Genomic DNA, 25,767 nt, shown 5'->3' with positions numbered 1-25,767 from the left:
ACCCAAGTTGTCGCAAAAGTTCATCAAAAGGTAAAACGTCGAAGAGTTGGTGTTGACAGGATTAACACGAAGGTTACGCCTATAGCCGAAGAAATGATTGAGGACCTTCTTCGGATGGACGCCGACTTTTTTGCCGATGGCCATTATGCCGATTTTCTTGGTGCTGCTCCTGAAGAAAACAGAGTTACTCTTGATGACATATTGAATCAAGACTAATTATTTTCCTCTTGTAGATATTTCTTCTTTGTAACCCATGACTATGATTATATTGTAAAGCAATCATTATATTTCTATGTTTGTCCAGCCCCCGAGTGTTTCGGTGACTCTTTACTGTATTTGTATATTTGCGAGGTTTTGAACCAAGGCATTTATATATTTATGGCGAATATGAGCCCCCGAGCTTCTTCATTGAATGCTATTTTGTACTTTTATTGACTCACGAGGTATTTTAATACCAAGGCAAGGTTTTTTTTTTTTTTTTTTTTGATGAACTATATTGAAATTCGTCGGAACGAAGACTTTGAACATGTCGATAAAGAGAAAGATATATTGACACTATCTTTATTATATTGCAGCACCGCGAGCCCGCCTCATTAAAAACCTTCTCCGGCCCCACTCGGTGCCCCGAAAAAGGAAAAGAGTGCGTCTGAAAACTCGCGGGCGTTTCAGTACATTGAAGTTTTACAAGGACTATATTTCGACTCTAGGCGTAGAACCGCCTAAGTTGCGCCACGTTCCAGGGGTTTGGCTCCTCCACCCCTGTCTTCTTGTCCTTTATCCTGTATGCTCCTCCTCCGATTACTTCCGTGACAATGTAAGGGCCAAGCCATGGTGACTCGAGTTTTTCATGACTTTTTTGCGTGAGCCGAAGAACTAGGTCTCCCACCTAAAAAGATCTTGGCCGCAAACGTCGACTGTGGTAATTCTTCAAGTCCTGTTGATATTTGGTTACCCGAGATAATACTTCGTCTCGAGCTTCATCAAGTGCGTCGACGTCGTCTTCTAACGCTCTTCTCGACGTTTCTTCATCATATTCAGCGACACGTGGAGAGTTGTGCTCTATCTCGATTGGTAGTACTGCCTCTGCTCCATGAACCAGGAAAAACGGAGTTTCCTGCGTTGCTGTGTTTGGTGTTGTTCGGATGCTCCACAACACGCTTGGTAGTTCTTCTGGCCAAGTATGTCGAGCTTTTTCCAGTGGTCCTAACAAGCGCTTCTTGATGCCATTGCAGATGATGCCATTGGCTTTCTCGACTTGCCCATTGGTTTGAGGATGTGCAACTGACGCAAAGTTCAGCTTGATACCCACCTCTTCGCAATAATCTTTGAATTCATGGGATGTGAAGTTACTGCCGTTGTCTGTGACGATGCTGTGGGGCACTCCAAATCTGAAGACGAGGCCTTTTACGAATTTTACTGCGGATGCTCCGTCTGGTGAATTTATCGGCTTCGCTTCTATCCACTTTGTAAACTTATCAACTACTAGCATGTACTCCTTTCCTCCTGGCCAGGATTTGTGTAACTTGCCCACCATATCAAGTCCCCATTGAGCAAAGGGCCATGACAATGGTATTGGTGCTAGCTCTGCTGCTGGAGAATGAGGTTTTGCAGCAAACCTTTGACACGCGTCACAAGTTCTTACTATTTCCTTGGCGTCCTCGATTGCTGTCAACCAGTAGAATCCTGCTCGAAAGACCTTGGCCGCAATAGCTCGACTACTTGCGTGGTGGCCACATATTCCTTCATGTACATCCTTCAGAATTATTCTTCCTTCTTCGGGTGTGACGCACCTTTGCAAGACGCCTGAAATACTTCGCTTATACAATTCTCCCTTGACCACCGTGAAAGCTTTGGAGCGTCGAATTACTCGCCTTGCCTCAACTGGATCGTCGGGTATTTCTTTCCTGAGGATGTATGATATGTACGGCTGCATCCACGGTATCTGTATCACCATGACCAGGTCCTGATCTTCTTCTTCGTCCTCTTGCTTTTCCTTAGTAGCCCCCGAGGGTTTCTTCTCCTTCTTTTTTGATTTTGTCGACTTAGTGGATCTCTCTGTTATCTCTTCCCAGAATACACCTGGCGGGACTGCAAGGCATTGCGACCCGATGTTTGCAAGAACGTCGGCTTCGTCGTTGCTCAATCTGCTAATATGATTTACTTCGCATCCATCGAACAACTTCTCGAGCTCGTTGTACACCTCCTTGTATGCCATCATGCTATCATTGACTGCGTCACACTGGTTCATAACTTGTTGAGCCACCAACTGTGAGTCGCCAAAGATTTTTAGTCGAGTTGCACCGCAGGCTTTCGCCATCTTCATCCCGTGTATGAGAGCCTCATATTCTGCTTCATTGTTAGATGCGTTAGGGAACGTCATCCGAAGGATGTACTTTAACTTGTCGCCTTCAGGTGATATGAGTACTACTCCTGCGCCAGCCCCTTCTAGTCTCTTGGACCCATCAAAGTTCATTGTCCAGGTTCTCGATAAGTCTGGGGGTCCTGTGTTTTGTAACTCCATCCACTCTGCGATGAAGTCCGGCAGAACTTGCGACTTGATTGCTTTTCTTTTTTCATACGTGATGTCCCGAGGGGAAAGTTCTATTCCCCAAAGGGAGACACGACCCGTAGCTTCTGGGTTGTTCAATATATTTGACAAAGGAGCTTCATTGACCACTATGATCGGGTGTGCCGAAAAATAGTGGCGCAATTTTCGTGCTGTTGTGAACACTCCATATGCTATCTTTTGGTACTGAGGATACCTTTGTTTTGAAGGCGATAAAACTTCGCTAACGAAGTATACTGGCCTCTGCACGCCGTGGAGTTTTCCTTCTTCTTCCCTTTCGACAACTAGCACCGTGCTCACCACCTGGGGCGTGGCTGCGATATACAGCAGGAGAGGTTCCCTTTCTTTTTGCGCCACCAAAATTGGTGGTGTCGAAATTGTGCGCTTCAAATCCTCGAAAGCTCTGTCGGCTTCTTCGTTCCACTGGAATTTATCTCCCTGTTTTATCAAAGCGTAGAACGGCAGCGCTTTTTCTCCCAACCTCGCGACGAATCTGCTCAAAGCAGCGACTCGCCCAGTTAGTTGTTGTATTTCTTTCAACTTTGTTGGCTTCCTCATTGTTACGATAGCTTGTATTTTATCGGGATTTGCTTCAATCCCTCTTGCTGAGACTAGGAACCCCAGAAGTTCTCCTGCTGGGACGCCGAAAGAACACTTCGTCGGGTTCAGTTTGAGGCAGAACTTATCAAGGTTGTCGAAGGTTTCCTTGAGATCCTCGATCAGTGTTGCCCCCTTTTTTGATGTTATGACGACATCATCAATGTATACTTGCACGTTCTTCCCAATCTGTGTCGCCAAACACTTCTGCATCATCCTCTGATATGTTGCTCCCGCATTTTTTAGACCAAAAGGCATTGTTCTGTAGCAAAACACGCCGTAAGGTGTAATAAACGCGGTCTTTACTTCATCTTCTTCTTTCAATCTGATCTGGTTATAACCAGAATATGCATCCAGGAAGGAAAGACGTTCACATCCAGCCGTGGAGTCGATAATTTGATCGATCCTCGGGAGGGGAAAGTGATCCTTTGGACAATGTTTATTGAGACACGTAAAGTCGACGCACATGCGAAGGACCTTAGTGTTTTTCTTCGGCACCAACACAGGATTTGCTACCCATGTGGCTTCTGTGAATATCTCTTTGATAAATCCAGCTTCTTGTAGTCGATTGATTTCTGACAGCATGGCTTTGCGGTTTGGTTCCGAAAAACGCCGCAAAGGTTGTTTGATTGGTCTCGCTAGTGGATCCAAGTTTAGGTGGTGCTCGGCAAGTTCCCTGGGTACTCCTGGCATGTCAGCTGGACACCATGCGAAGATTTTCCAGTGCTCACGGAGGAACTCGACGAGCGCGCTTTCCTATGCGATATCCATGTCATTTGCGATAGATGTCGTCTTTTTCGGGTCTGTCGGGTGAATCTGCACCTCTTTTGAATTTTTCTCGGTACTGAAAGTTGATTCTTTGTTTGGCCTTCCAACGTCTGGCAGTACGTCGTAATCAGTCATGCTTTTTGACGCCAAGTACTCAGCTTGCATCCCGAAAGTTTCTGACAACCGGTGGAAATCCTTGTCGCACTTATCGGCTAAGGCAAAGCTTCCTTTAACTGTGATTGGTCCCTTTGGTCCAGGCATCCTCCACAACAAGTATGTGTAGTGCGGCACCGCCATGAATCTAGCATATGCTGGTCGTCCCAACAGAGCGTGATATTGCGACGGAAAATCCACGACTTCAAACTCGAGCCTCTCGATTCTATAATTTTCTCGGGTCCCAAACTGAACGTCGAGATTGATCTTGCCCAATGGATAACTTGGTTTCTCCGGTGTGATGCCGTGGAACCTTGTGTCTGTTGGTTTCAAGTTTGCTAAGGATATGTTCATCTTCCTCAATGTATCTGCATACATAAGATTTAAGCTGCTGCCGCCGTCTATGAACACTCGAGAGACATCAAATCCCGCGATAACTGCTGGCAAAATAAGTGCTGACTGCCCTGGTCGAGGAACTTGCTGCGGATGATTTGCTATTGTGAAGCCGATATCTTGTCCTGACCAATTAAGGTACTCAACTGTTGGTGGAGGCATTTTCTCTGCCATAAACACCTGTCGTGAGATTACTTTCTGAGCTCTATTGGACGGCCTTCCCTTCTGAATCATCGACACTACTCCATTGGAGTTAGGATCAACATAAGGTGGTGGTGCAGGTGCTGCCGCTATTCTGAGCTGATGCCGATTGTCCTCTGTAATCGCGGGAGGAGGCGGCAAGTGAATCTCGCTTCTGGGTTCTCGAGGATTTCTCTGTGCTGCCCGCGCATTAGCGTTCTCTGCATACCGCAACATTGCTTGAAAATTTCGACAGTCTTTCTGCAAGTGCCCTGACTGTCTTTTACCGTTGCTGTCGAGGAAAAAATGCATCTGGCACGGTCCATTCATCATCTCTTCAGGGGACACGAAAGGTCTTGGGAACCTAGGCCCACTATTTTGCCTGTTGCGTGAATCATCCCTGTTATCACCTCGCTGTTCATTGCTTCTTTGGTAATCATCTCTGTTGCTTCCTCCTGTATTTGTCCGAAAACCTGCCGAAATTTGTCCTGGAGCATCATAGTTCTGGTACTGCCGAGGATATCTTCGCCTCGGTTGATAGTTTCGACCACGGTCCTCCTCTGGCGACCTGTGCCGTTTGTTGTGGACAGCGTCTTCTCCATCTGCCCATTTATTTGCTATCTCCATTAACGCGGATACTGTCTTTGGATTGGTCCTTCCCAAGTCCTCGACAAAATCTCCACGCCTGACTCCTGCGACAAACGCATCTATTGCTCTCTCGTCAGATATATTTTCTGCCGAGTTTTTGATGATATTCCACCTCTGGATGTACTTTCTCATTGGCTCATCTGGCTTTTGTCGACACGCTCTCAACTCCTCTAACGACGCGGGTTTTTTGCACGTGGATCTGAAGTTCTTGACAAACACATCCTCGAAACTTTCCCAGCTGTCGATGGATCCTGGAGCGAGTTTCTTTATCCAAGATCGTGCGGCTCCACTCAAATGCACCTGGATGCTTTGCATGGCTGTTGCCCTAGTTCCTCCTGTGAGCTTCACCGTCTCCAGATAGTCGACTAGCCAATCCTCTGGATCTTGAAGGCCGTCGAACTTCTTGAAATTATCGGGTAACTTGAATCCTGAGGGGACTCGAGTTTTTCGGACTCTCCTCGTAAAGCATGGCAAGCCACACATATCTTCGTCGGTCAGCTCCGGAGATTGCCGATGATCCCTTCTGCTTTGCCGCGCTCTATCGACTCTTGCTTGTGCTTTCTTTGTGTCTCTTGCTCCACTTGGCCCTTCGTGTGCCGCCGCTATTGCCGCCGCGGGTCGTGGACTATTTTGCCTTGCCGCTCCTTCGGGAGGCGTTGATACAAACGCCGTCCCCATAGCTCCAACTCCTGCTACCGCCATATTGTACGTTGTTTCCCTTGGATCACCTGGAGGTGGTTTAGATGCAAGGATAAAAGCATGTGTCGCCATATACCCAGCCTCTGGTGTCTTAGGGATGATGTTTCCTCTTGTATCTATCGACATAAAGGACATGTCGAGGTTTTGGACCAAGTGCTCTCTTTCTGCTTCGGGTATGTGTTGCAGCCTTGATCTTGCTCTGTTCCGCGCCTCCCGGTGGCTATCACCCGTAGTTCTAGATTGTCGACTTAGATCTGCCCTTCTTCTGCCGGGATGCGTGCTGCCTCCTTTCTCTGTTCAACTCAGCCGTCTGTTTTTCCAATTCCTGGCAGCTCGTGCGAGCCTATATTGATATGCTTGCAATTCTTCTGGTGTGGCTGTGGTAGCCATTGGTTCTGTGCCGTTCATAGCTCTCGCGGCTCTGTCCCACGCTGCTTGTGAAAGTTGAACTCTATCTCGCGGCTCTGGCCCGACGTATTTGTTGCCCAGGCCTTGTCGCAGATTGGAGGGATCGACGTATGGATTTCCCAAACTGTCGAAAGCCTCAGATGTTTCCTCTTGATCTTCAATGGCATAAATCTGATGATACTTGGTACTCAGATCTATGTTGGGTTTGGTGACATCATCGTTGAGATTGATGAAGACCTTGCCCACTGTGAGAGATTTGTCGATGAAGTCGTAACTGTCGACATCGCTTGAGCCATCGCTTATATATGAGTCCGCAGATGACTCAAACGACATGTCGTTGAAGATCTTGGCGAGTTTCTCTCTTGCTCTGGTGCTGACGTAGCGTGTCGCCGAGGTTTCTTCTTCTCCTGACTTGGTTGACGATGCATAGTTTGAAAAATCGGAATCGACCACCGACGATCCCGACGAAATCGGAATCTCGACACGATACGATCCTTCCTTCTCGACGCGAAAGTGAAACCTTCCGAACGTCATCTCCATGGGCTCCGCCAGATACGCATATGCATCCAAACGGGAGGGTGGGTGAGGAACAAAATCGATAAGACCAGCAGCGATCTGTTTACCTCGATCCATTGTGTTGCTTGCGGTTGACGATGTCGAAGATCTTGAGCGTGCCATCGAGATCAGCTCCTTACGCCTCTAATTCCCACAGACGGCGCCAGTTGACAAGGTATCAACTTGTCAATGCCTATGGATTGTAGGCTAGGGTTTAGTTGGAAGTAGAGGGTAAGTAGATCTCGAAGGTTTCAGCCGAAAAGTACTCGACGATTATGAAAACTAGGGTTTGCAGACCATGATTCGATTGATTCGTCGTCCCTCGACTCCCCCTTTATATAGGAGGTGGAGCCGAGGGATTCGTGCTATACAAGTTTACAGAGTCCGGGACGGTTTCTAACTCATCCCGCCAGATTACAAATAACACTTCCTATTACAACTCTTTATCTTTCCTTAATAGATCTTGGGCTCCCGAATCTTCTTATTCTTCGGGTATTGGGCCTCCAGTAAACCCCGGGTACCATCTTCGGCAAGCCCATTTGGGATGCCTATGTCACCCAGACATTTTGAGTACGTGCTCACTAATGGAGCCGTGTTCCTCCATCATGCAACTAAAAAACTTTTCTGAAGCATCATAACTCTCTACTGCGGCATGAGTGTGGAAAATCATTTTATCCTCATCGGAAGCATCATCAGCGGGCGGGGCACCTAACGGCGCTTCAAGCACATAGCTCCTTTGAGAAGCATTGAGGAGAATCCTCAGGTTAAGTGCCCAGTTGGTAAATTTGCTACCGTGAGTGGCTAGTTTCTCCTTTTCCATGAACATGTCGAAATTGAATGGACGGGGTGCCATGATCTACAACATATTTGCAATGAGTGCATGGCTGCATGCATCTGCCTTGGCTTGGAACGCATCAACAACATGAGTTAGTTTACAACCAACAGCTCCCATCGCCTCCCCATTCGAGTCTCTGACTACAAAACCCCAACCACCACTTCTCAAATTTGGATCAAAACATCTGTCCGTGTTAATCTTCCGAACATCTCCTTCTGGTGGCTTCCACCTAGGTCTAGGAAGAGTAGCCTGGCTAGCATGTTTCACGACTAGTGGGTAGTAATTTAGATGTTGTTTCATGTATTGTGTCATCTATTAAGTTGTATACTCATTTTGTTTTGGGGTGTGTGATGTTATGTAATATAGGTAGTTACCATCTTATTCCCTTTCTTCATTTATTGTCATGCCATCTCACCAAAATACATTAGGCTGTGTAATGTTACTATCTATGTTACTTCCACTATGAGTAGTCTAAAGTACAATATTATTTAAACAAACACATTGTCCATCATCATACGCACATGAACAAAAGCCAACCACGTGGGAGAAATAATGTCTAACAACAAGGTTTTCAAGCGATTGGCCAACACCTTGGATTAGCCTGTAGATGACATTGCAAAGGCTTACCATCCTATATTTTGTTAGCCTCTCTAGGTTCTCCACTTTTGGGATTAGTACAATAGTTGTTTTATTCCACCCTTGAGGCATCTCACCCCCATTTAGAACACAAGAACCTCGGCATGGACCTCCTCTCCCAAGATATGCTAGAAATTCTTATAAAAGATTGGCGACATCCCATCTGGCCTTGGCGCCTTAAAATTTGAACACTTTCCAAAACTTTATAAATTTCAAGTTAGAACATTCTCTGGATTTGAACTTTTTCAAAAGAGAAGAAAAAAACCAGGGAACTATGTTGGATGAGGGAAACAGTCATGCGCACAGAGCGCTCGCGAACTCGCCATGCGGAGCACACAATAACCCATTCATTCCCCCTTTCTTTCTCTCGTCCAGCTACAGTACCTGGTCGTCTCAATCCTCAGACCGGGCCGATCCAAGGCCTCTCCGCCGGAATAGCTGGCCGGAGTTGGTTGCAGTGACGCGCCAGAGTAGATAGGTTAGGTTTTCTTCTTGTGGTTTGGTTGTTTTTCGGCTCTATGCCGTGTTCTGGGCGTATGCCCTGTAGTGGAGGTGGTGGCCCGGATCAACGCGAGATCCAGGGCCTTGTAGGGCTGTTACTGCTGCTGCTCGAGCTCCTATGGATGGAGCACAACGGGAGGAGAAGCAGGGCCACCTTCCCGAATAAATTGGTGGTGGATCTTTGCTGGTGCTTTGGAGGCCAAGAAGAGCATTTTCTCCCGGCTGGCCGCGTCGGCGAGGAGAAAGGAGGATTATTGGTGTGTCTAGATGCAACCCTTCTCTCGGTCGGCCTTGGTGGCGAGGGGGAGCCAGGAAGCAGAAGGTTTCTCCTTGCTCCGACGAGATCCAGGTTCGTCCAGCTTTCCTATCGGATGGGGTCGATTTGCAACTTCCCCCTTCTCTTTCTCGCCATGGAGGTGTTGGGAGAGGAGGAGATGCTGGGGCGACCTGCAGCCGGAGCAGGTTGTTGCCTGAGTGGTGCTACTTCTTCAAGCTCAACCACGCAAGAGCCATCTTGGCTTCTGCGATCTTATGCCGGCAAGGCGGCGAAAAGTCAACCTCCACGGCGGAGGCCTTCTTCGAATCAGCTGCTTGAGCTCGACGCCTCCTCTTCACCAAGTGGTTCGTTCCCGATGATCAGAAGGCAACCAACGGCTTAGATTCTTCGTCGGAAATGGAGTTGGCGAGCATACTGCTCCGGATCCTCGGCGACGACGCCTTGAGGACGCTGGCGACCGGTGGCGGAGACACTTGTGGCCTTGATTGCTTTTTAGTTTTCTTTGTAGGGTGTTTTTTGCAATTTGAAAGGCCCTATCTTCAAATACTTGGTTTTGTAGGGCGAGTGATGCCTGGGCTTTTCTATGATTTGTACCTGCCACCTATGTGATGTATGCATCGGGGTCCTTCTAGGCCCCTTTTTCTGTTAAAAAAAAAGAACTCGCCGTACGAAAATCGCAAAATACGGGCGTTTTTGTTAGAGATTTCGCCCAACGTTGCCACACCAATTTGTAATTTTGGGCTGAAAAGTCTTCAATCAAAGGACCCAGTTGGGCCGAGACGGCGGGCAGGACTGTTATCACCCAGACCAGCTCTCTTTCTCTCTCTCCCAATTCCGGCGCGAAAATTGCCCCCCAAATTTCTCCCGCCAGAGTCACCAAAACGGAACCAAAAACCATCCGCGCGCCGCCGCAGCCTCCCGCCGTTCACAGAAACCGGCGGCAATTCACGCACAAACCAAACCCCGCCCCCGCCCGCCATTTCCCCCCCAAAAGCACCTTATAACCAGCGCGCAGATCTCATCCCCTCTTCAAATCTCCAAAACATTTCCGCCGCCACTGCCACCCACGCAAGCGAAATCTTCTTCCGGAAGACACAAGAATCCCATCGGAGACGAGACTCATGGACGCCGCCGCCGCCGCTATGCCGGTGACACCGGGCGCCGTGGCCTACGTCATAGCCAACCCGGCGCCGGCCACGCCCGACGACGTGCGGGAGACCGTCGTGCAGGTCGTCGACCTCAAGCCCATCGGCTCCCGCTTCAGGTGAGCAACCATCGCTCCCAGTCCCCATCCAAGCAATTCATCGTAGCAGCAGATTGTTTGTGCACCTCGAATAGTTCGTTTAGTCTTGCCACCCGTCCGGATCTCTGAGATTTCGCTCCCGTAATAGCCAGATCTGTTCTTCTCCGCGCCGATTCCTCTTCTTGGTCTGCGAGTCTAATGGGCTGTTGTCGTTGTTCCCTTGCAGTTTCATGGCGAGCGACGGGAAGGACAAGATCAAGGCGATTCTCTCCACCCACTTCGCCTCCGAGGTCCACTCCGGCAGACTCCAGAACCTCGGCCTCCTTCGCATCCTCAACTACGCCTGCAACGACGTCCCTAACAAGCAGGACAAGTAAGTAAACCTTCCGCCAACTTCCTGCCATTTCTGCAGATCTGTATCATCCTTTGACGGAATATTGTCTACGCATGCTGTACTCCAGGATCTTGATCATCACCAAGTGTGAGGTCGTGTCCCCGGCGTTAGATGCCGAGATCAAGTGCGAGGTCAAGGTAGAAGAGGAGCCCGCGGTTCTGTCTAAGCCTGCCTCGATTGTGTTGAAGCCGAGGCAGGACGTGAAATCCGCCTCCCAGATTGTTAGCGAGCAGCGTGGAAAGTAAGCTCCCCTTGCAGTCTCTTTACCCAGCTGTTTTGCTTTTCTGATGTTGCTGTGAAGAATTGCTACTCACTGTTCCCCTTTCTGTGTGTGCAGTGCTGCCCCTGCAGCGCGCTTGGCCATGACCAGACGGGTGCATCCGTTGCTCTCTCTGAACCCCTACCAGGGTAACTGGGTCATCAAGGTTCGGGTCACCAGCAAAGGCAACCTGAGATCTTACAGGAATGCCCGTGGGGAAGGCCACGTCTTCAATGTAGAGCTCACTGACGAGGATGTAAGTTCTGTTGTAGCGATGTCAAATTCTTTGGTGTGTTGATTATCTGAACAGAGCTTTTCAAGAATGGTTTTTTTGGAAGCTAACATTGCTGGATTTGTGTACAGGGCACCCAGATCCAGGCTACAATGTTCAATGAGGCTGCAAAAAAGTTCTATCCAGTGTTTGAGCTGGGGAAGGTCTACTACATCTCCAAAGGATCACTCCGAATTGCCAACAAGCAGTTCAAGACAGTCCAGAATGACTACGAGATGACCCTTAATGAGAGTGCTGTTGTTGAAGAGGCTGAGGGGGAAACTTTCATTCCACCAGTGCAATACAACTTTGTCAAGATTGATATGCTAGGGCCATATGTTGGTGGCAGGGAGCTAGTAGGTGAGGCAGAACTGATTGAATTCAGTGAATAAATTTTAGTAGTACCTTGTTGTATGCAGTCTGACTGATATTACTCTCCGTTCCATGTTTATCTGTAGATATCATTGGCGTTCTTCAGAGCGTGTCACCTACTCTGAGTATCAGAAGAAAGATTGACAATGAGTCCATCCCAAAGCGTGACATTGTTGTTGCAGATGACTCGTAAGCAGAAACTTAACTCACTGATGACTTAAATTGTGATGTTGATAGCTTAAAATGTAGCGTATGTGCTGATTCACAGTTAATTTGATTGTAGGAACAAAACTGTTACTGTTACTCTTTGGAATGATCTTGCCACCACTGTTGGTGAAGAGCTCTTGGACATGGTTGACTCTGCACCTATCATTGCAGTAAAGAGCCTGAAAGTATCTGACTTTCAAGGTATGCTCTTGATGCCTATCCAATCAGCCTTTGCTGGATAGCAATGAGGTTTTATTTGATACTAACGTGTTGCTCCATTTGTTTACCAGGTGTATCTGTCTCCACTGTGGGCAAGAGTACTCTTGTAATTAACCCTGAGTTGCCTGAGGCAGAAAAGCTTAAAGCCTGGTAATGCCCTGTTACTAAGCTACTTGTTTTTTATTTACCATAGACTATTTGTCATGATAATGACTGTATTCTGTCAAACAGGTATGAGTCTGAAGGCAAGGGCACTTCCATGACATCAGTTGGTGCAGGCATGGGTGCATCTAGTCCTGGTAGCTCTAGATCATTGTACTCTGACAGAGTTTTCCTGTCTCACATCACAAGTGATCCTGATTTGGGTCAGGGCAAGGTAAGATCTTAAAACAGTGCAAAATTCTTGTGAATCTGAGTAATTCAGTGTCTTGAACTTGCAGTTTTCCTAAGTAAGCTGACCTGATTTGTTTTGCAGCCTGTTTTCTTCAGCCTGCATGCCCATATAAGCCACATCAAGCCTGACCAGACCATGTGGTACCGTGCCTGTAACACCTGCAACAAGAAGGTGACTGAACAAATTGGATCAGGCTACTGGTGCGAAGGTTGCCAGAAGAACTATGATGAGTGCGCACTGAGGTAGGTCTTAATTTGTTTCAGTACACCATACATGCTACTGTTTATTTGTTCATGCAAAGCCATAGCTAAGTGTCGGTTCATTGCTGCTCTTCAGGTACATCATGGTCATCAAGGTCTCTGATCCCACTGGTGAGGCCTGGCTTTCTCTCTTCAATGACCAAGCAGAGAGGATCATCGGCTGCAGTGCTGATGAGCTTGATCGGATCAGGAAAGAGGTACCGAGTCTTCTTTAAAATTCAGAGATTCAATTCAGAATGCAGCATGTTTCTCTTTGTAATCATGTGCCTAAGACTGCCAATTCTGTTTGCAGGAGGGTGATGACAGGTTCCAGCTCAAGCTGAAAGAGGCTACCTGGGTTCCCCACCTCTTCCGCGTGAGCGTGGCACAGAACGAGTACATGGGTGAGAAGAGGCAGAGGATCACTGTGAGGAGTGAGTCGCCGGTTGACTTTGCTGCTGAAGCAAAGTACCAGCTTGAGGAGATCTCCAAGCTCACTGCCTGCTAGAAGTTGCAACAGTACACCTGGTCTCCTGAACGAGATTGCCAAGCTCACCGCCTGCTAGATGACGCCATGTTTTGGCCCAAGTTTCTTAAACTGTACTGCTCCTGGAATGTCTTCTTGCCATACTGCTCCTGAGATGTAGCTGTAGTAACTTATCGGATTTTCCCCATCTTCTGTTATGTGTAGATGTTTTATTCTGAAGAAAACAGGGTTATCCACTTAGCTGTTTCTGTTCTGCTTGGTCTGTCATGTTCCTTGTGCAAATGATATGAACAGAAATCAGTGCCGCATCCAGTTCTAACTGATGCCATTTTGCTGTATGTCTATTATGTTTTTGAAGCAAGTGTTGTTCCTCATGGCTTTGCATGAAAAAAATGGAGCCCTATGGAAAATATTATTCTACTACTGCTTTGAATCCATCCATCCATCTGTGACGAGAATGAATCTGTTCATCACCTGTTTTTTGACAGTCCCATTGCTAAATTTGTCTAGAGCTGTGTAGGGCAAGCCATTGGTGCTCCAAACAGGCCTTGGATTTTTTCCCAATTTTCTGGTGGTTTCCACAATTCTTCCCTGTCTATTGAAATGTTCAGATTGCTAGCATTGCTGCTATATGCTGGGCGATCTGGAAACTTTGAAACAGAGCATGTTTTGAGGGCAAGCTCATAAGTTTGCTTGCTGGTGTTATCTTTTACTCATTTGTGTTATGAACTACTGGGTAGGTTTGAATAATCTGCACATCAAACTGTTCTCCGCACGCGCCAATATCATCATTGATGCAGCAACGGACACTCTTCGCTCTGCTTCATCAACGTCAGGTGTTCCACGTCTAGATGGTAATCAGCATGATGGTGGATCGCTAACAGACTGATAGCTGGCTTTGGTCATCTGCTTTGGGAGCTGAAGAAGTTAGCTTTCTTTGGTCATCTGCTTTGGGTACTGAAGAAGTTCGTTACGAAGGGGATGCTGTCTCATCATGCTTGTTCATGTCTTCTGCGAATTATGGTGTTTGCCTGGTCAAGTTCCCAGTGTGTTGTAAATATGTGCCAGACTATTTCCTCAGAACACTAGCAGTAGGTGGTGTTTCCTTTGCGTGTGTTTGTTGTTGCACTTGGATCTTGGCCCTCCTTTTCCCTTATCGTTTATAATGGAAATCAATCTCTTCGAGTCGCATGGAAAAAAAGGCTTGAGCTTCAATTACTAAGTTACTTGGTAACCCTCAAAAGAATAGTTTCTCGGTAAAATAAATACTGAAGAAGTATTATAATGTATAGTTGTATTCTGTGACTTTTGTGCACATGTTTTGCAACATACAGTTTTTTTTTTGAATTCAGAGAGCTTTATTGATTACTGATAGCAGTACAATCACTCGTAAGAGTATTTATGAGAAAATTTGGGTTATCTTTGATCCACAGACATCTCCACCTATCAACACTAGCTTGCTTAGCACATAAGTGAGCAGCTATATTTGCATCATGGCCAACTGAAAAATGCTAAAACTAGAAAAGACTCCCTAATCTTCCTAATCTCTTGACATATGGACATAATTTTCGATCCATCTGGATCAATCCTATTACAGAAATTGACAGCTAGCTCAGAATCACTCTCAATAATTAACCGGTTATAGTTTCTCTCCATGGCTAGTCTTGCACCATCAAGAATACTCTTGCCTCCATAATAAGAGCACTAGCACCATCCCCACACGAGATAGCTTGTCCTCTAATCAGACTGCCCCCATGGTCACGAACACTCAAACCAGTGCCCCAGACATTGTAGCTTCAATGAAACTAGCATCTGTGTTGATTTTGATCACTCCTTCATCGGGTGCCTTTCAGCGATCTTTTTTCTTTAGGGTCTCTTCAGATACCCACTACCAACTCGAGCCAAGTCGATCGTGGTTTACATCACCCACCTGACCAAATCTGTAACCGATCGCCCCCCTCCCCCCTCTCCATGCTTTCGGGCATTTCGCTCCTTCTAGGAAGCCCAACATCCACATAAGATCAAGCTGGTGTGCTCTTCCGACAAACCACTACCATCAATTAGGTCCATCGCCCATGATCTTGGGTGTAGTAACAAAATTTTGATGCCTGTCATACTTCTAAGTTCAGACCAGAATATTTTCACCCATGTATAATCAAAGAGGGCATGCTGAATAGTTTATTCATGTTCTCTACAAGCTTCACAAAAGGCGAGTTGCTCCATGTGTCTATTTTTGAGTATTCCCCTAACAGGAATAAATCGCTTCATGACTCGCCACCAAAAGCATTGCACTTTCGTGGAACTGGCAATCTCCACAGATTTTTCCAACAAGCATTATGATCCTTTCCTTACCCTGAGGATTGGAAGGCCCCTTGACTTCTTGAAATCAAACAGTATGCGGACCGAACTGAGAAAATTCCATTTTTCTCATGTGACCATGCCCATTCGTCCTCAGCAAATCTACCAAGCGGAATTTGACGGATAGCACGCCTATCCATCTCTATAAAGTTCACCTCCAATTTTTCCTCTGTCAATCAGCTCATCAACCATTGTAATTTTTGCCTCTTGCGGCTTACACATTGGCCGAAAATTTATGTTAGCCGGTATCCATGGATCATCAAAGGTACAGATCGAAGACCCGTCTCCAACTCGTTTAATCAATCCTTTATTCAGAGTTACTCTTCCATGAAGAATTGCTCTCCAAACATGTAACGAGTTTCTCTTCTTTCTCGCATCTAGAAAATCTGAATTATGAAAGTATTTTCCTCTCATTACTCTAGCACATAAAGAACCAGGTTTAGTCATCAGTTGCCACCCCTGTTTTGCAAGCATGGCTTGATTAAATAAATGGAAGTCTCTAAGGTTCAGGCACAAGAAATTACACCCTATTAGGATCCAAGGCAGACTAACAATGTGCTATGGAAAGATATTCAAAGATTCAACTAAGATATCCCCTGACTTGTGGCTGCGTCAGGTACATGATAAGCTGGACGCGGCTCCCCCTCTGATTCAAGATGAAACAGGTTTTCCAGCAATTGTGACTGGTAGCCTGTGAGCTGTACGAAGCCTTCAACAACTGTAAGAAGCCTTCAACAACTAACACCAGCATCCGTGATGGACGGTTCATCATAGATTTGGCTCTGGCAGTGGCAGGGTTGACAAGATTCTCCTTTTCTGAACTTTTTGCAGACTCTCGCCTTGCAAAATAAAAGAAGTGCAAATAAAAAGAACTGACCAGAACCGCCCAACAATGATCAATTTGTCATGTTACTATTTAGTTGTCCTTAGGAGCCATTCCCACTATGTTTTTTAAGATAACACACTGTATTGTAAGTCTGTAACATAAACGATGAGATTCGGTTTGAAGCTAAGCTTAAGGCTGAAGCTACACACAGAACACTTGCGCGATCCACATGCAGCGGTCTAAGATAACGAAGTCTAAGATAACGAATGGGCAACGGGGTTGACGACGATGTGCCTCAGCGGGTTGGCGACTTCGCCGCCACCAGCATGCTTCACAAATTCTGCCGGAGTCAGGAAGCTTCCATGGCACACACACACGATCCTTACCTCTTCAGCTCTCCTGTACTTGTACAGGAAGCCTTCAATCTTCCTGCCGTTGGGGAGTCCCTTGGTGCACACGCACGGCATCTCCTGCATCATCACCCTCTCCACGTCTCCCATGCTCCTGGCTCTTGCTGCAAGTCTTCCGGAAGCAGGTTGATGTTCTCCCCTAGAACCAAGTGCTGCTGCTCTCACTGCCAATGCTGAAGACGAAGGGGTTGCCATGACGGTGTTGTTTGCACTCTGGGCCGGGAGAATGCCTTTTGTACCCTCAGAGGAGGGAAGAACAGCTGGTGACAGGCTCTGCTCTTCAGCGCTAGGAGTTCCTGTAAGATCAGTGTTCAACATACCTTAGGGAGCATTCACAAAAAAAAAGAGCTTAGGGAGAAACAGAAGCAAATCTGATGAAGGTAAGAATAATGGAATAAGAACCAACTGCTCCGAACAATCGCATGTATAGAACAATTCAGACATACCAGTAGTAGTGGTAGTGAAGCATAAATATTGATATTTTTGCATGCATAGAACAACTTAGATAACCAGCAGTAGTTCAACTTGGTAGTTCAGACGCGAAGACAAGTACCTTCAAGACCCAAGATAACTACACGGCTAAATTAGCATGATGTTTGAAGTAGTAACATACCAGTCAAATTAGCGTTAAATCTTTATTTTTTGCAAGGACAAATTCAACATGACAGATACTGTTACTGCAGGGCTTTAGTCCAAAGGGCAAGATGAATCCAGGTCACAACTTAATTTATTGGGTGTATGTTGGTTAACTTGGTAGTTCAGACGGCGAAGCCAAGTATCTTCAAGACTCCAGACAACTACACGGCTAAACTAGGATAACGTTTGAAAGATGAACATAATAAACTGAACATCAAAGTAGGAATGTTCTACTGTCAAATCATGCCATCATGCCATCATGCTTGCGAGTTGCTACAGGAAATTCAGCTACTTAGTGTAACATAATAATACAATATATCAGCATAATATTGTACCTTTCATAGCTGAATTATGCCTTTTCAGCTTCCCTGGCAAGCAGCTACCTTGTGATGCAACCGTAGCCTGATATGTTGGAGGAAGCCCACTCGAGCGACGCCTGACTTTGCTATGGCTTTCATTTCCTTCTGTCTGCTTATTCCTCATAGAAGGATCATCAGAACTTTCTACTCTGTCAGCGCTTGCAGTTGCATTCATCTCTTCTAGTATATGTCCAACTGCCTCTGCAGAAACGTTGGAGGAGTTCCTTCGCTCGATCCTCTTCCTCTTCACCTCAAGCCTTTTCAGAGTTTGGGCTTCCTTTCTCTTCCTCCATTCATCCTCAATGCCAGCAGGGAGAGAACTTGTCCTTGGAAGGACGTCTGCAGTATTCCCTGAACAATGAAAGTATTTCAACAGGCCATTCTAGAACTGAATGCATGCTACTTAAATATAATAAATTATATATGACCAGCTGATGGGTTAAACCAACATTTGTTCGGGAACATTTCACAATCTTATGCTCTCTTCCTTTAGAAAAATAGTAGTGCTGGTTATTTGATGCAATACTTACTGATGTTCCTGGCTAGACCTACATGTAATTGACATCTATTAATGAATAGACGGGGAGATAGACTACAGTTCCAGTACACGGCATTGGAATGCTTCCATCAGTAACTATGAAGAACAACAAGAAACCAGGACACGCCTAATAAAAATTTACTAGTAAAAGTACTTGAGACCTTTTTTACTATAAATAACGTAAGATCTGTAATAATGATGTGGTTGGTTGGTTCTCATTTTACTTGTATCACAGGGAACAAAAGTTTTGAGAAATAACCACATACTTGGTGATTTTCTCAAGAGACTCGCCCCAATTGACCCGTTTAAAAATAATTAACTAATCTAAGGCAAAATGATGAGTTAGGTTAAAGATGAATGCATGATGTGTTGTGTGGCTATTATTTTTAAGTAGGCTGAGTATTTACGTTATGTGTGGTCTATCACACTTTGGATTGGGCTTGTTTGTTCTATGTGTGGCCTGCCACACTCTTTCAGCTTAGGCCTTCTTTTAAACACAAGACTATATGCATCTATTGATGCAGAGGCTGGGGGGCAATGGAAGTTTCCAATTTCTGATTTTTTTTGACATTAGTATAAATGGCCAAGAAACAGAAGGGAAAATATGCACGACGCGTGTTTGGGGATCTGGATCTGGTTGCCGGAAAAGGAGGGTGTTGCTGTTTGTTCACTGCTGTTTGGCAACCAATCGCGTGCAATTTTATCTCTTACCTAATGAATAGTTTTGACGTTATTCCATGGTGTGCAAAACAATGGTGTCACCTTTAAACAACAGACATTTCTAGTGTTGGTAGGACACAAATCCTACTTTGACACTCTCGAGTGTGTGCAGCTTCCATCGTTATTTGCCATATCAAGAGATTATCATGCCAAATTGGGCACAAGAAACTGATACTGACTTGGGGTAAATAATAGAACCCTTGGTGCACAAGACAAATCAAGGTACAACCGCACCACTCAGCACTCACTTCCATTGCTCGGCATCCTTGCCCAACTTCGATTGCCTAGTCCACCACTTATAAATCCATGTTGGTTGTTTCAAAAAAATAAATCCATATTTGACAGTGTCGTTTGCTGTGTTAAAAACATTGTTTAGTAAATTATACCATTTGCTGTGTTAAAAAAATGTTATGCCATGCAAGATCATAACGACACGAGGCGGCTGAGCCAAAGCCTACATCCCCGGGGCATGACAACTTGAGAGGGGCATGTACGGGGGGAGGCGTCAACGCCCAATAGCCCATGTGCCGGGATACCTATCTCGGTGGACTCACATGCGGACATGTGGTTGGTTGGCCATGGTTTGTGGGCCGGTGTTAGCGGGCCGTGTTGACGTGTGAAGCAAAGATTTGTTGGGATTAGTTGCATATTGATTGTGGGGGTAAGCATAGTACGACTTACAAGGCGAGGGTGTCTCCATCCTATCGAGGTAGTCTTTTGGGGAAAAGGGCTCACAAGACGTCCTGGTCGGGTGTCGAGATGCTTGTGTAGTGGCCCATGATATGTGGTTCAAAGACACTGCGAAGATTGCGTAATCAGGCATCAATGAGGCTAATGGAGGTGGAGGATATTGAGAGGCATTCGTCGCTGTCGCACAGTGATTTGCATCATACCAGTGTTGACGTGTGAGGGGAAGATTTGTTGGGATTAGAACCACATCGTTTGTGGGGGAAGCACAACACAACTTACAAGGCGAGGGTATCCCCTCCTATCGAGGTAGTTTTTTGGGGAGACAGATCAAGCTTGTGTTGCTCTCCGATTGGGCCTAATTGGTTGGGTCGAGATGTTTGTGTAGTAGGCCCACGGCATGTGGGTCTACGACGCCGCGGAGATTGTGTCATCAATGATATCAAAATGAGGTTAATGGAGGTGGTGGGTATTGATGAGAGGCATTTGTCACTGACGTGTGAGGGGAAGATTTGTTGGGATTAGACCCACATTGTTTGTTGGGGAAGCATGACACAACTTACAAGGCGAGGGTATCCCCTCCTATCGAGGTAGTTTTTTCGGGGGGAGACGGCTCAAGCTTGTGTTGCTCCCCGATTGGGCCTAACCGGTTGGGTCGAGAGTCGAGACACTTGTGTAGTAGGCCCATGACATGTGGGGCGAAGACGGCGCGAAAATTGTGTAATCGGTGGTATCAACATGAGGTTAAAGGAGGTGGTGGGTATTGATGATTAGAGGCATATGTTATCATCCCGTTAATTTCGCTTGTCGCCGATCATGGATGCAATGATTTGCATCGAAAGCAAAAGAGAAGGAGATATTGGAGCAGGGTCGGACATCGTTGTGGACGAGTTTGCCAATCCTCATAACAAATCTCGGTGTCACGGTGTGATTTTGCAACAAACATAATGCCAAATCAGGCACAAAATTTGATGCCATGTTTGACCAACAATTAAATTAGCGGACACATAGGTGTCGCAAGGTAGAGAAAAATTGTCCGGCAAGCATCGGACCAAGATGGCCGGTGGCTTTTGACTTGTTCCTCAACGATAGACCTTATTATGCCAAATTAGGCTAAAATCGGATACCATGTCCAAGTAAATGTTGCACTAGGTAGGCAAGCACATAAGTGTCGCAAGGTAGACCGATGGTCGATGGTGTTCGGTTAGTTTCTTGGCAATATAGACCTTGAGATGGCCCAATTTTTGTTGACCCATATGACACCTCAAATCCGCGCCGAATTGAAGTGTTATTTATCAAGTCAACATTATCATGCCAAAAAAGGCACCACATCCACACCACATCATCAACATAAGTGAGCACAGGGGTGTCGTAGGGTACAAACGGTGTTCAATTTGTTCGTCGATGATATTGATCTTGAGGAGAGTCCAAATTCGATTGCCAAATCCAATACCACTTTGTGAGTTAAATTTGAACTAGGTAACCAAGCACACATGAGTGGCGGGAGTACACCAGAATGGCTTGCATATGGACTAGGATGGACATTGTCATTCGACTTGATCCTCTACGATAGATCTTCACACATTTCCAAGTTCAGTTGGCGAGTACAACACCTTGAATCCATGTCGGATTCAACGTAAATATCACGCCGAATCATGGACCGGAACCGTATGGTGTTAGGTTAAATGTTAGGATAGGTACACGTCATGTGCTTAGCAAGATTCAACGACACGACAAGTGCGAGGCCTAGTGTTCCAACGTTGCCATCATATTCCTCAATGATATAGACCTTAGCGTGTGTCCAACTTCGATCTCCAAGTTTAACATTAAAATCCGTGTGACTCAGAGTGTTGTTTGCCATGTGAAGAAATCTCACGCCAAGTCGAGCACTGAATTCGGTAGTGCATCCGTCAAAATGTCAAACTAGTTAACAAGGTAAGGAAGAACATAGGCATCACATGGTACAACGAAATGTTGAGTGTCAAGGCTAGACCGGATGACTTGATCCTTGACGTTCTTCGACTATACAGATCACAGTCCTGTGATGACTAAACTTTGGTGCCATCATCAAACAAGGTAAGCTAGAGCCTAGCCTTTGCACTCAATGATGGTGAGTCTAGGGACTAGGCCGCCCGATGATGTTCAACTTGTGACAATGTAGACAACCGGGTCTATCGTCAAAGTAATGACACATGAATTAGTCACATAATTCCCATGAATTAGTCACATGATTCTTCTGAACTTCGAATCGAAACGACAATGCTACACGTCCCTGCTAAATTCCAACAATGGTGTGCGGAGGATCAGTGTCGCCAGTGCTCCAACCTCATATGCGTCACCGCGGAGTATCCGTCTCAAGGGCAGCGAAGCCGAACAACTGTACATCAAACAATGTAAGCTAGAGCCTAGCCTTCGCACTGAATGACGAGTATCGGGGCTAGGCCAGCATATGATGCTCAATTAGTCCTCCCCTCGACGAGGTAGACATCGGGCTTCTTGTTGAAGTAATGTAATGTGAAGCTGGATGCCAAACGACCACACATCATATCCCTGCTTACTTCCAGCAATGGTGTGCGAAGGATGACGTGTCACCGGTGCTCCATCCTCATGTGCGTCACCGCAGAGTACCCGTCTCAAGGGCAGTGAGCCCAACAACTGTAGATGACTTCAACCGCCACGGTGTGATGCTCGGCAGTTTTAGCCGGCACTACATTGTCCCCCCCTATTCGAGCTATTGCTCTTTAATATTCACAAACTTGGAAAGGCAACATTGATTTATTTCTTAGAGAATAACCAACATACCTTATTCCTTTCATCTTGTAACTTCTGGTGATACCATATGGAGTAGCAAGTAAGCTCCATCCTTACATCACATAGACATGCTAAATTTACATAAGGTAACTAGTAGTGAGTTAGAAACTGCCCTAGTAATTAAGGCTAGAGATGGGCCGTCCAGGCAGCTGGCTCACACACTACCCCCACCTTGCTTCCCCGTGCAATGCGTGCTCTAGTAGACCCCGGCACACAAACAGTTGTAAACAGGCCAACTCCATTCATTGTCTACAAGTTTCCAATAGAGTAAAAAGCAAGCCACGCGAGGTGCACGACAATCCTCCGTTGCTAACGAGGAAACACCGATGACGACACATGTCCATAGCTTGCCAAATCCACCTAGCTGCTATAGAACAACAGGGGTGCCCTGCTCCGGACGTATACTCTACTTTATTCACCTGCCAGGCTCGATTGGCAAATGGCAAGCCCCAGCTCCACTTTCATGTGCGCTGCACCTCCACACTCTCACAGATCTAAACCATTCTTACGTAGGAGTAGTACAGTACGAACAAATAAACAACGGACCGATTTTCATGTTCGTTACACCTAACTACAGTACTCATGTAATGCAGATTAACAATTTGGAATTTCCGTGTATGGGAATTGATTGACATTTGCTTGGCAAAGGACTAAATATAGCGTGCAGCCACATGGAAATAAGCCGGACGAGACAACGCACCTTCATGTCCTTTCCCTTCGCCGTCCGACGAGCCCGTGGACGGGCTCCCGGTCGCCGGCAGCTTCGCCGCCGGCCCCACCGCGACGGCGCTCCCCTGCTGGGTCGCCGTGGGCTCCACCGCGACGGCGCTTACCTGCTGGGTGGCCGAGGGCTCCACCTCGACGGCGCTCATCTGCTGCGTCGCCGTGGGCACCACCTCGACGGCGCTCCCCTGCAGGGTGGCCGCAGGCTCCACCGCGACGGCGCTCCCCTGCAGGGTCGCCGAGTGCTCCACCGCGACGGCGCTCCCCTGAAGGTTTGCGGAGGGCTCCACCTCGGCGCCGTCCGCGCGGGCAACGTTCGAGCCACCCGTGCCCAGCTTACCCCCCGCGTCCGCGTCCGCATCCGCCATGGTCGGCAGGGAGCTGGTCCTGGGGAGCGCAGCGGGCGGCGCCTCCTCCGGCGCCAGGATGCAGGCGACCGACGAGGACCTCGGGAGCCGGGTCCTGTCCGGCCCGAACCGGCCGCCGAGCGACAGCCCGAGGCTAAGCTCCACCTCCTCCGCCTCCGTCTCCAAATCGAAGCGCTGCGGCCTCGGCTCTTGCTCGTCTCCTCCCCCGTCGATGCCGCGCAGCAGGTCCATCGAACAGCCCTCCAAGCTCCAACGCCCGCCGCCGCCGCGCAGAACCGCCAAGAGGAAAATCTCCCACGCGCGCGCGCGTCAGAGAAGAATAGCCTGGTGCGGGAGGTAACCACGGGTGAGCCAACAACTCAGGCAACGAGGAGAGGACAGCACGGAGGAGGTAGCGGACGAGCGGGACTTACGAGGATTGCGAGGGGAAGCCGGCCGAGGAGGGAGGGGGACGCCATTGACGCGCGCTCGGTGTGCAGTGCTGTGCTGTGCTCGCCGCGGCCCTGCGGTGGTGGACAAGCCTCGCTGAACGGAGAGGAGAGAGACGCTTGCTTCTGCGCAACAAAAATAATTTTGCTCCTTTGGGGGCTCGCCGCTCCGCTCTGGCCTTTTGCTTTGGGGGCGTGAGGCGTGAGGGGTATCTTGGGAATCGCGGGCACGGGAGCGGCCGCCGGCGCCACACGTGGCGCGACAGCGGGGACGCGTGGCGGGGCTCGCGGCGGAGGAGTACGTGGAGCCACGGCCGCGCGGCGGCAACGTGTCCGTTCCGGTTGACCTGTGCGGACCGACCACCCAACTCGTGGGGAAAAAACCGTGTCCGCCTATTCGGGGTAGATCCGGTTCGAAGGATTACTGTTCTTTTTTTGTTTCGCGTTTGTTTGGGCTATTTTTAATGCGGTTAATTAGAATTACACGTATATTTATATTTGAGCTAATCTATCAAAATTAATTGGCGCAGATAAATATGATGTTGCTAAATCGGTCAGACTGGTAGAATCTAAATTTGGAGAAAATATTGTACAATCTTCCCTTTTGAAAGTACTCATCCTCACCCGTTGCCCCCTCGCGGGCGACTCAGGGGAAACCCTGGTCCACCGCCACCGCCCCCCTATGTGGTTTACTTCTTTATCGCCGCCTTGTTCGCGGTGGCGTTGCTCGCATCTTTGAAGGTAAGTGAGTGCGATGAAAGCCACGAGAGACGTCTATGTTGCTGAGATCATGGCCATTGCCTTCCTTTGGTGGCGATGATATCGATTTTGTTGATAATAATAGACCGGTGCGAATTATTACTCATTTGGGGCCCGCCTTGTTTCGTTGATTCGACTCGAAAACATATTTACCATGGCATTGCAATTCGAAAATGTTTTAGAGCCGGGCTTAAAATCACAGCTTACTATAAGAACCTTTTGTGACCGCCTATTTGGTGGCTTAATGCTCACATTTACCTTGACGATGTAATTTCAGCATGATCTAGAACCGTGGAACCTTGGACCTTTTATTCTCAAAAGTTTTTTTTTTTTTTTTGAACACAAGATTTTATTCTCAAAAGTTGTTCACGTGTTGGCGGTACTAGGCGGTCGCCCTCACGCAATAAAGAAGGGCGCGACGACATGTGTAGACGTCGTTGGCGTCACTCCGGCCGCCGGCAGGAGAAACTGAAACCTGAGACCGCGGGACGGCATCGCATACGGATAGATAGATAGATAGCCTCTCGCCAGATCTGGGCAGCACAACGGAACAAACGCGGCGGAGGCGAGCGCCACGCCACAGCACGAAAAGACCACCGAACTCCTGTCCGTCCCGCCACGCGCCGGACAACTTGCGCATGCCCTTTCCACGTACGCCACCCATAGTATCTTCTCACCGGAATACACCCCCACCCCGCCCACAGACTGCCGGGCCCCGCGCCCACGGCATCGCCGAAAAGCCACGGCCTGGGTACGCGCTCCGTCCAAGTTGAGAGCCTCGCGCGCGGGAGGACGCCACGTGTGGCGCCGGCGCCGACCGGCGCACGTTTTGGCAACAGTGAA

The 25,767-nt window shown here is 47.5% G+C and overlaps 2 protein-coding genes across 2 annotated transcripts; one reads left to right on the top strand and one right to left on the bottom strand.

Moving 5' to 3' along the window:
- Window positions 1-10,189: 10,189 nt before the first annotated feature.
- On the top strand, window positions 10,190-13,620 carry LOC127296499 (replication protein A 70 kDa DNA-binding subunit B). The gene is made up of 12 exons (XM_051326600.2): window positions 10,190-10,480; window positions 10,686-10,832; window positions 10,921-11,094; window positions 11,191-11,368; window positions 11,476-11,743; window positions 11,842-11,944; window positions 12,039-12,163; window positions 12,253-12,331; window positions 12,413-12,557; window positions 12,657-12,817; window positions 12,912-13,032; window positions 13,128-13,620. Exons 1-12 carry the CDS (start codon window positions 10,338-10,340, stop codon window positions 13,320-13,322), a joined length of 1,839 nt encoding a protein of 612 aa, XP_051182560.1. The 5' UTR covers window positions 10,190-10,337; the 3' UTR covers window positions 13,323-13,620.
- Window positions 13,621-16,552: 2,932 nt separating this feature from the next.
- On the bottom strand, window positions 16,553-24,348 carry LOC127296498 (ninja-family protein MODD). Its single transcript, XM_051326595.2, has 4 exons — window positions 24,151-24,348; window positions 23,347-24,061; window positions 17,867-18,241; window positions 16,553-17,191 (listed from the first exon to the last, which is right to left on the bottom strand). Exons 2-4 carry the CDS (start codon window positions 23,966-23,968, stop codon window positions 16,740-16,742), a joined length of 1,449 nt encoding a protein of 482 aa, XP_051182555.1. The 5' UTR covers window positions 23,969-24,061; window positions 24,151-24,348; the 3' UTR covers window positions 16,553-16,739.
- Window positions 24,349-25,767: the final 1,419 nt, after the last annotated feature.

Source organism: Lolium perenne, chromosome 4 (assembly GCF_019359855.2).
Source record: "Lolium perenne isolate Kyuss_39 chromosome 4, Kyuss_2.0, whole genome shotgun sequence".
Taxonomy (NCBI): Eukaryota; Viridiplantae; Streptophyta; class Magnoliopsida; order Poales; family Poaceae; genus Lolium; species Lolium perenne.
The sequence above is the reverse complement of the archived record's forward strand: the minus strand, read 5'-3'. Positions and strand labels throughout refer to the sequence as shown.

Excerpts from the sequence above, each read along its gene's own strand:
- LOC127296499 (XM_051326600.2), top strand. The coding sequence starts at position 10,338 with ATGGACGCCGCCGCCGCCGCTATGCCGGTGACACCGGGCGCCGTGGCC. Across the intron at positions 11,095-11,190 it reads GTTAGCGAGCAGCGTGGAAA|TGCTGCCCCTGCAGCGCGCT; the intron begins GTAAGCTCCCCT and ends CTGTGTGTGCAG. Across the intron at positions 12,558-12,656 it reads CTGATTTGGGTCAGGGCAAG|CCTGTTTTCTTCAGCCTGCA; the intron begins GTAAGATCTTAA and ends TTTGTTTTGCAG.
- LOC127296498 (XM_051326595.2), bottom strand. The coding sequence starts at position 23,968 with ATGGACCTGCTGCGCGGCATCGACGGGGGAGGAGACGAGCAAGAGCCG. Across the intron at positions 18,242-23,346 it reads CGAAGGGAAAGGACATGAAG|GGAATACTGCAGACGTCCTT; the intron begins GTGCGTTGTCTC and ends TTCATTGTTCAG. Across the intron at positions 17,192-17,866 it reads GCATAATTCAGCTATGAAAG|GAACTCCTAGCGCTGAAGAG; the intron begins GTACAATATTAT and ends CTGATCTTACAG.